This window comes from Malaclemys terrapin, chromosome 15, assembly GCF_027887155.1.
Source record: "Malaclemys terrapin pileata isolate rMalTer1 chromosome 15, rMalTer1.hap1, whole genome shotgun sequence".
NCBI classification, from domain to species: Eukaryota; Metazoa; Chordata; order Testudines; family Emydidae; genus Malaclemys; species Malaclemys terrapin.
Window position 1 is genome coordinate 29,928,677 of NC_071519.1, and position 13,308 is coordinate 29,941,984.

Below are 13,308 nucleotides of genomic sequence, written 5' to 3' on the forward strand. Positions count from 1 at the left end.
GATTGTCATGCCAAGAGCTTTGGCTTTATTACCTCTGCACAGATCATGGAGATTCTACAGATGGCGAACCTCCCAGTCTGGGTAGCCAGACTCACGCTAGTGAGGCCTGAGCTAGTGTGCTAAAAATAGCAGTGTGGCTACGGGCTAGCCACCTGAGCTTGGACCCCAGGGACTGGGCAGGACTGGACTCAGATTGTTAGCCCAAGCTGCTGCCCATGTCACAAGGTCCACACTGCTACCTTTAGCACATTAGCTTGAGTGGAGCTAGTGTGAGTCTGTCTACCTGCTTCCAGCTGCAGTGTAAATACACCCTGTGTGATTTGTCTGAGGTCTCACAGGAATTCTGTGGCAAAGCAGGGACTTGAACTAGAGTCAAGCACACAGGCCAGCATCATAACAACTGGGCCATCCTTCCCCTCTCCAGTCCAGGCACAGAATCACCAGACTGGGCTTGTGTAAATGAGAAGTCAAAGGCCTTCCTGCCTGGAAAGTTATTGACTTTATAGAGCTGTCGTGGGAAGAGGATTTCTCCCGACTTGACCCTACTAATCATTGCTGACGGTCTCATTGTTCTACACTCATTTTGGGGTCTGCCTTTCTAGTTATGTATTTCTAGGGTATTTATCGTTGTGATATCTCAGTAACAGTACAGTGCAAATCAATGGAGGAATCAGATGCTGGTGCTGTGAGGGTGTCACTCTAATTTGCATGAAGTCTTCTGATTGGATGCAACTGACAACAAAGGCACAGGAATGAGACCAGCACGGACAATGGAACCAGCCTGATTTTTATGGTCAAACCCTTGCCCCGTAGAGACAATGAGAATGCTCGAAAATGGGATTTTCTTTTCTTTCTAAAATTCCCTCTCATCTGTTTAATGGCCAAGATGGCCCCCCTCTATACATCCTTAAACAGGGCCATAGAGCAGCAAGAGAAGTTAGTGGAGATACTGTGAATGGAAGCATTCTTTAGCGTTTAGAACTGGCGTGTATGGAGTCACACTATGTGCTATGCCACCAGCCCTGCTTCTAAGCGAGCTGGGATCCCTAGGTTCTTAAAAGCCTAGCATACTTAGATTATAAGCTTTTTGGAGCAGGGTCCGTCTTTTTGTTACAAGTATGTGCAATGCCTGGCACAGTGGAGCCGGATATCGGTGCTCCTGCCATACAAATATTAGATACTAACGGTACCTTTTGCATGATGATAAGGAGAGCAGCTGAGAGGCAGCACAGCATTGTCTCCACAGTGGCTGAATGGTGGAAAGAATGCACTTACTGGGCACTGGGAATGTTGCCTCGAGGCAGGTGTGGCTGAGCTGAGGAGGGAGATGCACAGATCTGCAGATTGAGAAATGGGGAAGGGAGTGAGCTCTGAGTGTAGGTGAGAAGGACAGAATCTAGACCAGGGATCAGCAACCTTTCGGAAGTGGTGTGCTGAGTCTTCTTTTATTCACTCTGACTTAAGGTTTCGTGTACCAGTCATACATGTTAATGTTTTTAGAAGGTCTCTTTCTAGAAGTCTATAATATAGAACTAAACTATTGTGTGTAAAGTAAATAAGGTTTTTAAAATGTTTAAGAAGCTTCATTTAAAATTCAATTAAAATGCAGAGCCCCCCGGACCGGTGGCCAGGACCCGGGCAGTGTGAGTGCCACTGAAAATCAGCTTGTGTGCTGCCTTTGGCATGCGTGCCATAGGTTGCCTACCCCTGATTTAGACTATGGATAGAGTTAGGTTTACAATAACATTGTCTCAGTCGCTAGCTGACCATGTTAGAATAAAGGCCAAATACTTGCCTATTATCCAAGCTGTTTTTCCCATATATAAAGGTATAGCAAGACAATCAATCAAAGAGGCCCAACAGCAAGGAGGCCCAGCAGATGTATCCCATTACCCCTACCCCTGGACCCTGGAAGGGCAATCAATCAAGGGGACCCAACAGATGTATCCTATATACCCCTAGAAAGGAATTTAAAATTCCTTAGGTCAGCAGAATGTATGCACGTTAAGTCATTTGTTACTGGGTATAAAAAGGCTTGCTCTCCGCTTGTAAGGTGTGCTCCTCCCTCTGGCATGAGTCGAGGGGGACACCCGCTCAGCTGACTGATCAATAAAGAACTTGAAGCCGTCTTCTAGACTCCCGTGCCTCCTTGGGGTAATTGGGCAGCTCCAGGGGGAAACGAGCCCATTTGGCTAACAAATGGCGACTCCGCCGGGACTTCTCTCCCTGTAGAGGGCACTGACCGACGGCCGAGGGCGATTCCGAGGAGTGGCCACCTCGAGCTGTTGCTTTGCTCGGGCCTCGGATCGTCACAATCGGCCGGGGCGGCTGTGTCCTCTCTAAAGAGAACTCTGAAGGACACGGAAGCAAGACGGCTTCAGAAGGAGGGGAAGTCTGACTGCCGGACGCGGCCACTTCGGGCGGTAAGTGCGTTTACCTCCTGGGTTTGAGGAATAACGCCCCCGAGGTGTGGGTTGGACAGTGGAAATCCCCTAGGCAGCCTGTATACGGGAAGGTATGTTAACATTATTGTAGCTTTGTAAATGTCTTGTTGTTGTGTTTTTGGTTAAAGGGTAAGCAAATAACGGCCAATGAGTAACGTAACTAACTCCACAAGTCCATGGGCCGTTTTTAACAATTATTGGGACTTGGAGCAACCTCAGGGATTACTCTTGTTTATAGGAAGGGTAATCTTGTTTCTCCTCTTAATGGTGTGTTGGAAACCGAGATTGTAACTGATTAAAGGATCTGTGTGAAAGATGAATGAGTGCTGCTGACAGGTCTGAGGCTTAAGCTGACTTCAGCCGCCCCAAGACTCCTGCGAGGGGAAACCCGATGATCAGGATATCTTGATTGCAAGGGGGGTCAGCCGAACCTCGTGACCCAGCGGATATCTGAGTTAGAACTAGATCTATACCTCTTCCCCCTCTTGATATCTCTGTCTCGGAAAACTCTGGGTAAAGCATAATGGGGTCCGGACAAAGCACCTTCTCCTGGACACCCCTGGGATGTATGCTGGATAACTGGAAGGCGTTTAGACGCCAGGCTAATTATGGAATTGTATTATGTAAAGACAAGCTTGTAAAATTCTGTACTCTCGAATGGATGACATTCGGGGTGGAATGGCCCGAGGGAGGGACGCTCAAACCAGGGGTTGTACAAGCAGTACATAGCATTGTGACCTGGGATGGGCATTGGGACCAATATCCCTATATAGATATTTGGCAGGACCTTGTGGCCAATCATCCCCCATGGTTGCAAAAATGTAGATCACAAACTATTAAAACCTTAATGGCCCGTGCCCCTGTTAGGAAACCCTGTTTCCCTGTTAAGAAATCTTGTCTGCGGGCTGTGATTCCCTCTGCCCCTGATCCTATGCCCCCTCCCCCTTTGTATCCTGGCCTCCCGGCTCCGGTACCCTCAATTGAAATCCCCCCCCCCACATCTCTGAGGATAATGCCTCAGCTGAAAGGGGTGAGCCAAGCAACCAGGATTTTTCCAAACGGGACCCCCCTCCGATCTCTCTGAGCTCCCCGGTGTCTAACCACACCAGGAGCAAGGGTGGCCCGGTACTCCAAGGGCCCCTGCAACAGAATTATTTGTGTCCACTGCAAGAAACTGTAGCCCCTGAGGGTAATCTCACTATGGTATATGTTCCCTTTACCACTAGTGAGCTATATAATTGGAAGGGGCTTCGGGCAAGAATATAGAGGAACTTTTAGAAATAGCCATGAAGGTTTATGATCGGAGGGATGATGAGGAGCGAAAGAAAGGGGCCCGTGTTTTGGCCATGGCCCTGAGAGAAGGATATGCAGAAAGGGGGGACAAGGTTAAGGAGAAGCCAGGGCCACCTGGGAGGGGACGGGACCCCCGCCTGGGTCAAAACCAGTGCGCTATCTGTAGGGAAGAGGGGCACTGGAAGAATGAATGCCCCCGGCGACAGGCCATGGGAAAGGAACGTAAAAACAAAACCCCGTCCCTTCCCATCCTTTACAACAACACGGGACGTTCAGGGGAGGGATCTTCCCCATAGGGAAGCCGAGGGACCCAGCGGCCCCTCCTGGCTGCGCAAGCTGCCAGTCTGGATCCCACGGTAAAAATTAATGTGGAGGGCCGCCCAATTGAAGCCCTTATTGACACTGGGGCCACTCTTAGTTTGCTCCCCCTTAGTAAGGCTCCCCGAGGTAGAGCTCGGGAATGTGCCATGGTACAGGGGATAGAGGGACAAACTACAGCTTTGGAAAAAACTTTGCCTCTCCTAGTAAAGGTAGGGGACCACCAAATTTCCCACCAATTTGTTTGCAGCCCCTCTTGCCCCATCGCACTGCTTGGACGAGATATTCTTACTAAACTACAGGCAGAAATCTCGTTTGATAAAGGGACTATGGAAGTTAGACTTCCTAAGCAGCAGTCTTCAAATTACCAGATGACCCTGATAAGTGCTGGAAATCACCTCCCGGAATGCTGGGGAGGAATGAAGAAAGCCAGCTGTCAGGGGTTAACCTTGAGGTTTGGGCAGAGGAGGGAGGTGTCGCTCGAGCCCGGAATGCTTCACCAGTGCATATTTCCCTTAAGGAAGGAAGCAGCCCGGTCCGAATTCGACAATACCCTCTTAAGCTGACCACTAGAATCGGGTTAAAACCTCTGATTCAAAAGTTTCTGCAGTGTGGGTGGATCAGGGAAGGCACGTCCCCGTACAACACTCCGATAATGGGAGTGCCTAAGCCTAATGGGCAGTATCGGTTGGTCCAGGACCTGAGACAGGTTAACAAGTTAATAGAGGCTCCCTATCCAGTCGTCCCAAATCCCCATACTATTTTGGGCCAAGTTCCCAAAGAGCACAGTTGGTTCTCTGTAATAGACTTAAAAGATGCCTTCTTTTCTATCCCCCTTGATTTGGAATCTCAAAAACTGTTTGCCTTCGAGTGGGAGGACCCAGATACTCATTATAAGGCCCAATACCTTTGGACCGTGATCCCACAGGGACTTACCTGTGCACCTGAGATTTTTGGCAGCCAGTTGAGAAGGGACCTTGCCCCATTCCTGGCTAGACACCCCTCATGTAACATAGTCCAGTATTGCGATGATTTGCTCTTAAGTACTGAAACAGAGGCAGCTTGTAAAGAGCAGACTGTAAAGCTCCTTAATTACCTTGGGGCACAGGGGTATAAGGTTTCAAAGGAAAAAGCACAATTGGTTAGGCGACAGGTCACTTTTCTTGGGTATCATTTGTGCCAGGGAAGTCGTAGTCTAGGTAAAGAAAGAATCCAGGTGATACTCAATAACCCTCGACCTCAAAACCCCCTAGAGTTGAGGGCTTTCCTGGGGTTGACTGGGTTTTGTCAACTCTGGATCCCTGACTACGGGGGAAGAGCCAAACCGCTGTATGAATCCTTAACTAAAGAGGGTCTGCTCCATTGGACGTGGACCAAAGAGATGGAAAAAGCATTTCGAGAGCTAAAAGAAGCCTTGGTTCAGCCTCCTGCTCTAGCCCTCCCCAACCCTCGGAGGCCATTCACTCTATACGTTCATGAGAGGGGAGGGGGGGCTGCTGGAGTTCTATGCCAAAGGTCGGGACCAACCTGGCGACCCATTGGATACTACTCAAAGGTGTTGGACCCTGTCGCCAAGGGGTGGCCTGCCTGCTTATGGGCCGTTGCAGCAACCGCTCTTCTTGTACAAGAGGCTGAAAAATTAACCCTGGGAGGGGACACTGAGGTTGTGGTTCCTCACGGGGTGCCTCAAATACTGGGGACGGGCGCTGGGGAAAAGCATTTAAATCCCAGTCGACATACCAGATATGAGGTAGGGCCCTTGCTAGCCCCTAACTTAACCTTTAGGACAGTTAGCTCCCTCAACCTAGCTACCCTATTGCCTGACCCTTGGGTTTCCTATGAGACCAGCCCCACTCATGACTGTATTGAAGTCTTGCAACAGGTGTCCCAGGCACTCGGTATACAATGGAAGTTGCATACACCCTGGAGGCCGCAAAGCTCGGGTCAGGTGGAAAGAATAAATAGAACTCTCAAGGATACCCTCACTAAACTATGCACAGAGTCTAGTTTAAAGTGGCTTGATGCGTTACCACTCGCCCTTAACTGCATTCGAAGGGCCCCACGTAAGGGTCTTAAGCTTTCACCATTTGAACTGGTCTTTGGGTTCCCTCCCCGAATACTTATCCCAGGATTCCGGGAGGATGTAACCTGGGAAGTGGGAAATGACTTACTATGGAAACAGGTTTCCGGGTTGCAATCTGTTTTGTTACAGCTGCATCGACGCGGCGCCATTCCAGGCTCTCCCCTTGGACCAGACCGTGCATCCGTTCCGGATCGGTGACCAGGTCCTTGTCAAGAAGTGGAAACGTGACCCCCTTACGCCAAGGTGGGACGGTCCACACACCGTTTCGCTCATTAGCCAGGCCGCAGTTAAAATTCTCGGGAGCGACAAATGGACACATCACACCCGGGTAAAGCGGTTTCTGAATCCTGACCAGGGAACCAATCCCACGGAAGAGGACACCGGCCCTCTGCCCACCCCGGCCCCGGAAGTCCGGGGTGGCACGGGCGAAGACACCGTCTGGGAGTATCAAGGACTCGATGGGCTAAAAGGACTGTTTAGGAAAAAGCAATAATGAACTCATTATTGATATTTCTGTTCATAGGTGTCTATCACGGCTATGGTTGGGAGAATAGGTTTATACAACTGGGAGAAATAATAGCGAGTTCCTTCAATCTTAGTAGCTGCTGGGTTTGTGGAGGTCCAGGGGATTGGAATGAATGGCCTTGGGTAGCCCAGCCAGTGCAAGCTAAATGGTGGATCAGTAATTTAAGTATAGTCCACAAAGGAACAGAAGTTTGGGATGAGGATAGTAGCCCTTGGTGACTCTATTCCTCTGAGATGGGGATCCTTTGTCTAAACCGAACAAAACCAGAAGGGGTGTATGTGGGCAAAAGCCGATGTGACTGGACCCTATCTCTAGGATTTGACTGCTATGATCACCCTAGTTGCCATACGTATGACTGTTCTAAATATCAAGGACGGTGGAACCATACCCACGTAAAACTCACTAATCATAGCTGGGTAAGTTGTTCCTACCAACAGCATACCGGCGAGGGCTGTAAGGCAGTTGGACAAGATGGGTTCTTTGATGCCCTCTTTCTAAGTTGCCAGCGAGATAATACCGACAGTAAGGATCACGTGGTACGCTGGTATCAGTGGGCATGCAACATTCTAATGGAACTCGGGTAACCCATTTTAATCATTTTTGGTCTACTACCAATAGCCCTAAATTTGGTTGTAATTGCGCTTGGAAGGAAGGGGCTGGGCCTTGGAAATGTGACTATTGTAATCCTGACGGTACATCTATTGTATTAGGGGGACCCCTGGAGATGGGTAACTCTTTGTATTACGAAGAACCAGGCCCCAAGGACTATCCCGAAACCTGGGATGGCCCCTTTGCGAATGGACAATGGGCCCTAAAAGGCCATTACTGGATATGTGGGCAATACGCTTATCGAAGCTTGCCTCCAAATTGGTCAGGAATATGTTATGTTGGGTACATTAGGCCCTTATTCTTTCTACTACCCCAAATCCAGGGAAATAAATTAGGAATTAAGGTATATGACGACTTGATTAGGGAGAGGCGGTTCGTTGATTCCGCATTGACTGCTGGAAGCTCCCAAAAGTGGGGGGCTCAAGAGTGGCTCCCTGTGTAATTGCATTAGTCCGACAAATGGCTAATCAAATTGTATGCCAACGCATGATGGCATTATATCAACCGGTAAAAGCTGAGGATTGGGGGCCATAAGGCTCTCAAAATGCTTTTAAGGGGGGAGAACCTTGTTAGAATAAAGGCCAAATACTTGCCTATTATCCAAGCTGTTTTTCCCATATATAAAGGTATAGCAAGACAATCAATCAAAGAGGCCCAACAGCAAGGAGGCCCAGCAGATGTATCCCATTACCCCTACCCCTGGACCCTGGAAGGGCAATCAATCAAGGGGACCCAACAGATGTATCCTATATACCCCTAGAAAGGAATTTAAAATTCCTTAGGTCAGCAGAATGTATGCACGTTAAGTCATTTGTTACTGGGTATAAAAAGGCTTGCTCTCCGCTTGTAAGGTGTGCTCCTCCCTCTGGCATGAGTCGAGGGGGACACCCGCTCAGCTGACTGATCAATAAAGAACTTGAAGCCGTCTTCTAGACTCCCGTGCCTCCTTGGGGTAATTGGGCAGCTCCAGGGGGAAACGAGCCCATTTGGCTAACAACCAGAATGGAGGGCAAGGAAATAGTTTACAGGATTATAGGGCTCCTTACTGTAACTTAAGAGTTGGGTAATGTACAAACTAATTGCATTGCCAGAACAGTAATAACTCATACAGCAGTGATATCCCTGGGGCAAGTTCTGCCTTTGGTTACCCACTCAGGGTTAAACAGCTTTGTACATCTAATCCTGTACACTGGCATCACCCCAGTGGAGGGGAAGCTGTCTGGCTCTCAGAGCAGGTAAGAAACAGGAGCTTTAATAGAGAACAGTGCCACAAAAAGGGGAAAGAATGCAATCTGTAAAATAGAGGAGAAAGCTGCTAAGATGCAGCTGACCTTTGTTCTACAGTTGTTGCAGCACAGGGGACTTTCTGCCTAGCAGGTGATTTGCTGGTGCCACGATTAAAAAGGGGTCTTGCATGACAAATGCATGCCCAGTTTGAGAGAAGCCTGTTTGTTCTAATGGTGACTTTTATGGAGGTGATCAATCCCATATCCCAGTCAGCACCCATACAGAGAGTTTGTTTTATTTTTTACAAACAAAGCTAATCCTTCTTGGTTTCCAACAGCAAGTAGCAGGCATGACTGTTAGGGAACTAAAGTGCCTTTTGCCTAGATGTGACTAACCTACTTTGAAGGAAGGACAGGTCCCCGGCAGATACCCAGATGTGCCCTTTCCCCACTTGCTGAGTCATGTGCGACATCTGACTTGTTGCATCTCTGAGAAGCTGCATGTATCCCCTAGGGCATGAACATTGTGATCTTGCTCTCCTGCTCTTTGTGCCTCTACAGTGTGTGTTCAGAGCCACCTTGGGGCCATGGGAGCCAGTTAACTAAGTAACAAGCTGTACAGAAATGTTCCCCAGTGACCGGTCTCCTCGGCATTTCTAATGCACCCATTACCAAGGTATCTAGGTGAACAGAGAAACACATCTGATAATGAAGCCTCGACAGCTTGACTGAGAGGTGCTGCCCTGCACAGATGCATCGCTTCCCACCACTGCTTGGAAACCCCCAGGACTGAGCATGTTGTCTTCACACTGCTCCCAGACTGGCTGAGCCTGGGTCTGGTCTGTAGTAGTGCTAAGGTGGCTCCTCTGTACTGCTTTCCTTACCTGCATTGTGCCCAGCCCACCTGGTAGTACAATGAACCATCACTCAGTGGGGAGACCGAGGTGCCTGCCTAGAATCTGTAATAGATCCCCTTGCACTGGTGTTCGTGGAAGAGCGGAGCCTTTGGAGGCGTTCAGCATGAGGTTTGCCGGGGAATCTATAAGCACCACTTTGTGTTCTCTCCATTTAGGTTGTAACATATTTATTTCTGGGCACCTTATAGTCTCTATCTCTAGGTGGTCGTAACAAATGCCTGTGTCCCTCACTTGTTGTTGTTACATGTTCAAATAAATTATTTTAATTTAGTCTTCCTGAAAAGTTCATTTCCTCCCTCTCTGCAACATACAAAAGCACCTTGCAGGTGTCTGTGCTGGATTAATCACGGTAAGATTTAATGCATTGAATTTTCAGCTCCCTATGGTTATGACAGAGACTTTGAAGCAGAGCTTTATTTTGAACATCCGTTGCATTTTGGTTATTTGCAGGAGGCTTTTGTCATGGAACTCCAAGCCCAAGTTGCAGATATCTAGGCTGGTGACTGTCAGTCTGTAGCTTTTAGCACTAAGGGCCTTAGTCACTTGCTGTCTTCTAACTTCTTGTTTGTTCTTTGTAGTTCTAAAGGACTTTCTGCCGAGCCCACAGGAGCCGGTCACCTTCAGCAACCGGAAGGGTTTGCAATGCATCTCGCCACTAATGAGAAGTGTGGAAGAGACTCCTCAGCCCATCCTTACAAAGGTCAAAGGGCACATTCCCAAGTGGCTTAATGGCAGCCTGCTAAGGAATGGGCCTGGGAAGTTTGAATTTGGAGAGGAGAAGTAAGTCCAGATTTGATTGTACTTTCTAATGATTCCAGGCTTGGGGTTGGTCAAACCTAGAAGGCACCTTCACAAATGCATCACAACCATTAGGGGCCTTCCTTAGCTCTGAAGATGTGTGACCATGAGGAAATGCCTGTAGATCCCATTCTTCTAATACAAATTGTTCTCTCATCTAGAAGCTTTCATCACCTTTACTAGCCAGATTTATTAATCCTCGTGACCTCCCTGGGAAGTAGGAAGGTGTTTTTCCACAGTTTAACGGTGGGGACACTGAGGCTGTGACCAGCTGAAGGCCACGACATGAGCTAACAGCTGGGGATGAAACCCTGGCATCCTGATTCCCAGTGCTCTGTCTGAAAAAGCCACTTCCCACTCCCACCCTGCAATCCCAGGCATCATTTGCCATCCTGATTACACTAAGTTGTCTGTGTGGCTTTAAAAACAAACCCAGCCCTCACACTGGTTGGTGTTCTTTCATTTCAAAACAAAAGTCGATCTATATTTTTAATAAGATAGAACCCAAGCCAGTGTTTGACTCAGAGTCTGTCACTCAAGCAAACCCACAGAGCTGGCTCATTGACTTGATGGGAGCAAGAGTAGCTGATGGAGATCAGCGTACCTGATGTTCTACCTCTGAAAAACTGGTCTTCTTCAAAAGGCCTGGCAAGGCATCTTCTCCTCCGTGGAGGGGATGGAATTCCGCAAAGTGCTGTAGTTTGGCCCTTTCTCCCAGATTGTTTCTTGCTCAAGGGGCTTTAAATAACAAAATGGGTAGATCAAAGCGTACTAGGGAATGGTTAGACCATGGGTCGGCAACCTACGGCACACGTGCCAAAGATGGCACGCGAGCTGATTCTGAGTGGCACGCAGCTCCCTGCCGCGGTCCCAGCCCTCTGCCCTGAACCCCCCCACCCCAACACACACCCAGCCTTCTGCCCTGCACCCCCACAGCCCCAGCCCTCTGCCCTGAATCCCCCCCACACCCAGCCTTCTGCCCTGCACCCCCACAGCCCTAGCCCTCTGCCCTGAACCCCCCCGACCCCAACACACACCCAGCCTTCTGCCCTACACCCCCACAGCCCCATCTGTCTGCCCTGAACCCCCCCACACACCCAGCCCTCTGCCCTGAACCCCCCGACCCCAACACACACCCAGCCTTCTGCCCTGCACCCCCACAGCCCCATCTGTCTGCCTTGAACCCCCCCACACACCCAGCCTTCTGCCCTGAACCCCCCACACTCCCCAGCCCTCTGCCCTGAACCCCCCACCTCAACATACACCGAGCCTTCTGCCCTGCACCCCCACAGCCCCATCCCTCTGCCCTGAATGCCCCCCCACACCCCCAGCCCTCTGTCCTGAACCCCCCCCCCACCCCAACACACACCCGGCCTTCTGCCCTGCACCTCCCCCAGCCCTCTGACCTGACCCTTGAACCCCCCACACCCCCAGCCTTCTGCCCTGCACCCCCCACACACCCCCAGGCCTCTGCCCTGACTGTTGAACCCCCCACACACAACCTTCTGTCCTGCACCCCTCCCACACCCCCAGCCCTCTGCCCTGAACTCCCTCCCCCAGCCCTCTGTCCTGACCCCTGAAACACACACCCCCCCCCCCCCAGGTCTGGGGTCCCGGCCATAGGCCCTGCTCAGGCCGCTGCTGGCCTAGGTGAACAGAACCCCAGGCTGGCAGCGAGCTGAGCAGGCTGGTGGTGTAAGATCAGCATTTTAATTTAATTTTAAATGACGCTTCTTAAACATTTTGAAAACCTTGTTTACTTTACATACAATAGTTTAGTTATATAATATAGACTTATAGAAAGAGACCTTCTAAAAACGTTAAAATGTATTACTGGCACGCAAAACCTAAAATTAGAGTGAATAAATGAAGACTCAGCACACCACTTCTGAAAGGTTGCCGACCCTTGGGTTAGACATTCAACACACAGCAGGCTCTTGGGGATAGATTTACACCCCAGCTTGCCATGCACTAAGTGTTAGTGAAGACAAGCTCTAATTTGTGTTCTATTTCTGCAGCACCATAAGCATTGTGAAAGTAGAATGAATTATAATGTAAAAATAGAATGGATTAAAGAAATGCTGTATGTACCTTTAAGCAGAAATAAGGAATGTTAAAATACCGGTGTTAGGAAAAGAAACATTAGGCATAAACAATGAGTTTACTTAAGCTAATGGTGGAATATTATCCAGAGATCCGTAAAAGTTAGTAAGGAAATTAAATATGTATGTTTAGCCTCGGGTAAACTTGCCAGTTTTGCTTTTTTTGTTTTCTTGTTAAGTTTGCGCCCTTTTTATCTGTATAAAATAAGGTAGTGTGGGTCTTGCATGGTGCTCACATTATCTGAGTGTATTAGCAGAGCGTTGTGCTAATAAACAGAGTGGTCTAACAAATTGTGAGTCCTAAATCTAACTTTGACAGCATGCAGGGGCTTTGTAGAACAACATAGTTTCAGTCCATGAAAGCTTGTGGGTAACATTCTCAAAAGCACTAAGGCCCGTTTTCAAAAAACACTTAGGCACTTGAGTCATTGAAAGTGAATGGGACTCAGGCTTCTAGGTGCCTAAAGTCACTTTTGGAAATGAGACTTAGACACTTAAGCCACTTAGGGTACGTCTACACAGCAATTAAACACCCGTGGCTGGCCCAGGTCAGCTGACTTGGGCTCATTGGGCTTAGGCTGTAAAATTGCTGCACAGACATTTGGGCTTATGCTGGAGCCTGAGCTCCGGGACCCCACGTATGGGGAGGGCCACAGAGTCCGGGTTCCAGCCCAAACCCAAAGGTCTACGCAGCAATTTTTAGCCCTGCAGCCCAACCCCTGCGAGCCCGAGTAAGCTGATCCAGGAGAGCCATGGCTATGCCGCAGGTCTTTTATTCCAGTGGTAGACTTACCCTTAGGGTACATCTATACTGCAAGCGGCAGCCTGTGGCAGCAAGTCTCAGAGCCTGGGTCTACAGCCAGATTCATGGGGCTTGTTGTGCTTCATAGAATCATAGAACTGGAAGGGACCTTGAGAGGTCGTCTAGTCCAGTCCCCTGCACTCATGGCAGGACTAAGTATTATCTAGACCATCCCTGACAGGTGTTTGTC

The 13,308-nt window shown here is 49.1% G+C and overlaps 1 protein-coding gene across 2 annotated transcripts in view; it reads left to right on the forward strand.

The window, feature by feature from the left end:
* BCO2 (beta-carotene oxygenase 2) overlaps positions 1 to 13,308 on the forward strand; it is a 115,375-nt gene that overhangs the window by 73,917 nt on the left and 28,150 nt on the right. For both annotated transcript variants that reach the window (XM_054005639.1, XM_054005640.1), the window contains one exon: positions 9,995 to 10,196. In XM_054005639.1, coding sequence (XP_053861614.1) covers positions 9,995 to 10,196 — 202 coding nt within the window. The remainder of the gene's footprint in view (positions 1 to 9,994; positions 10,197 to 13,308) is intronic.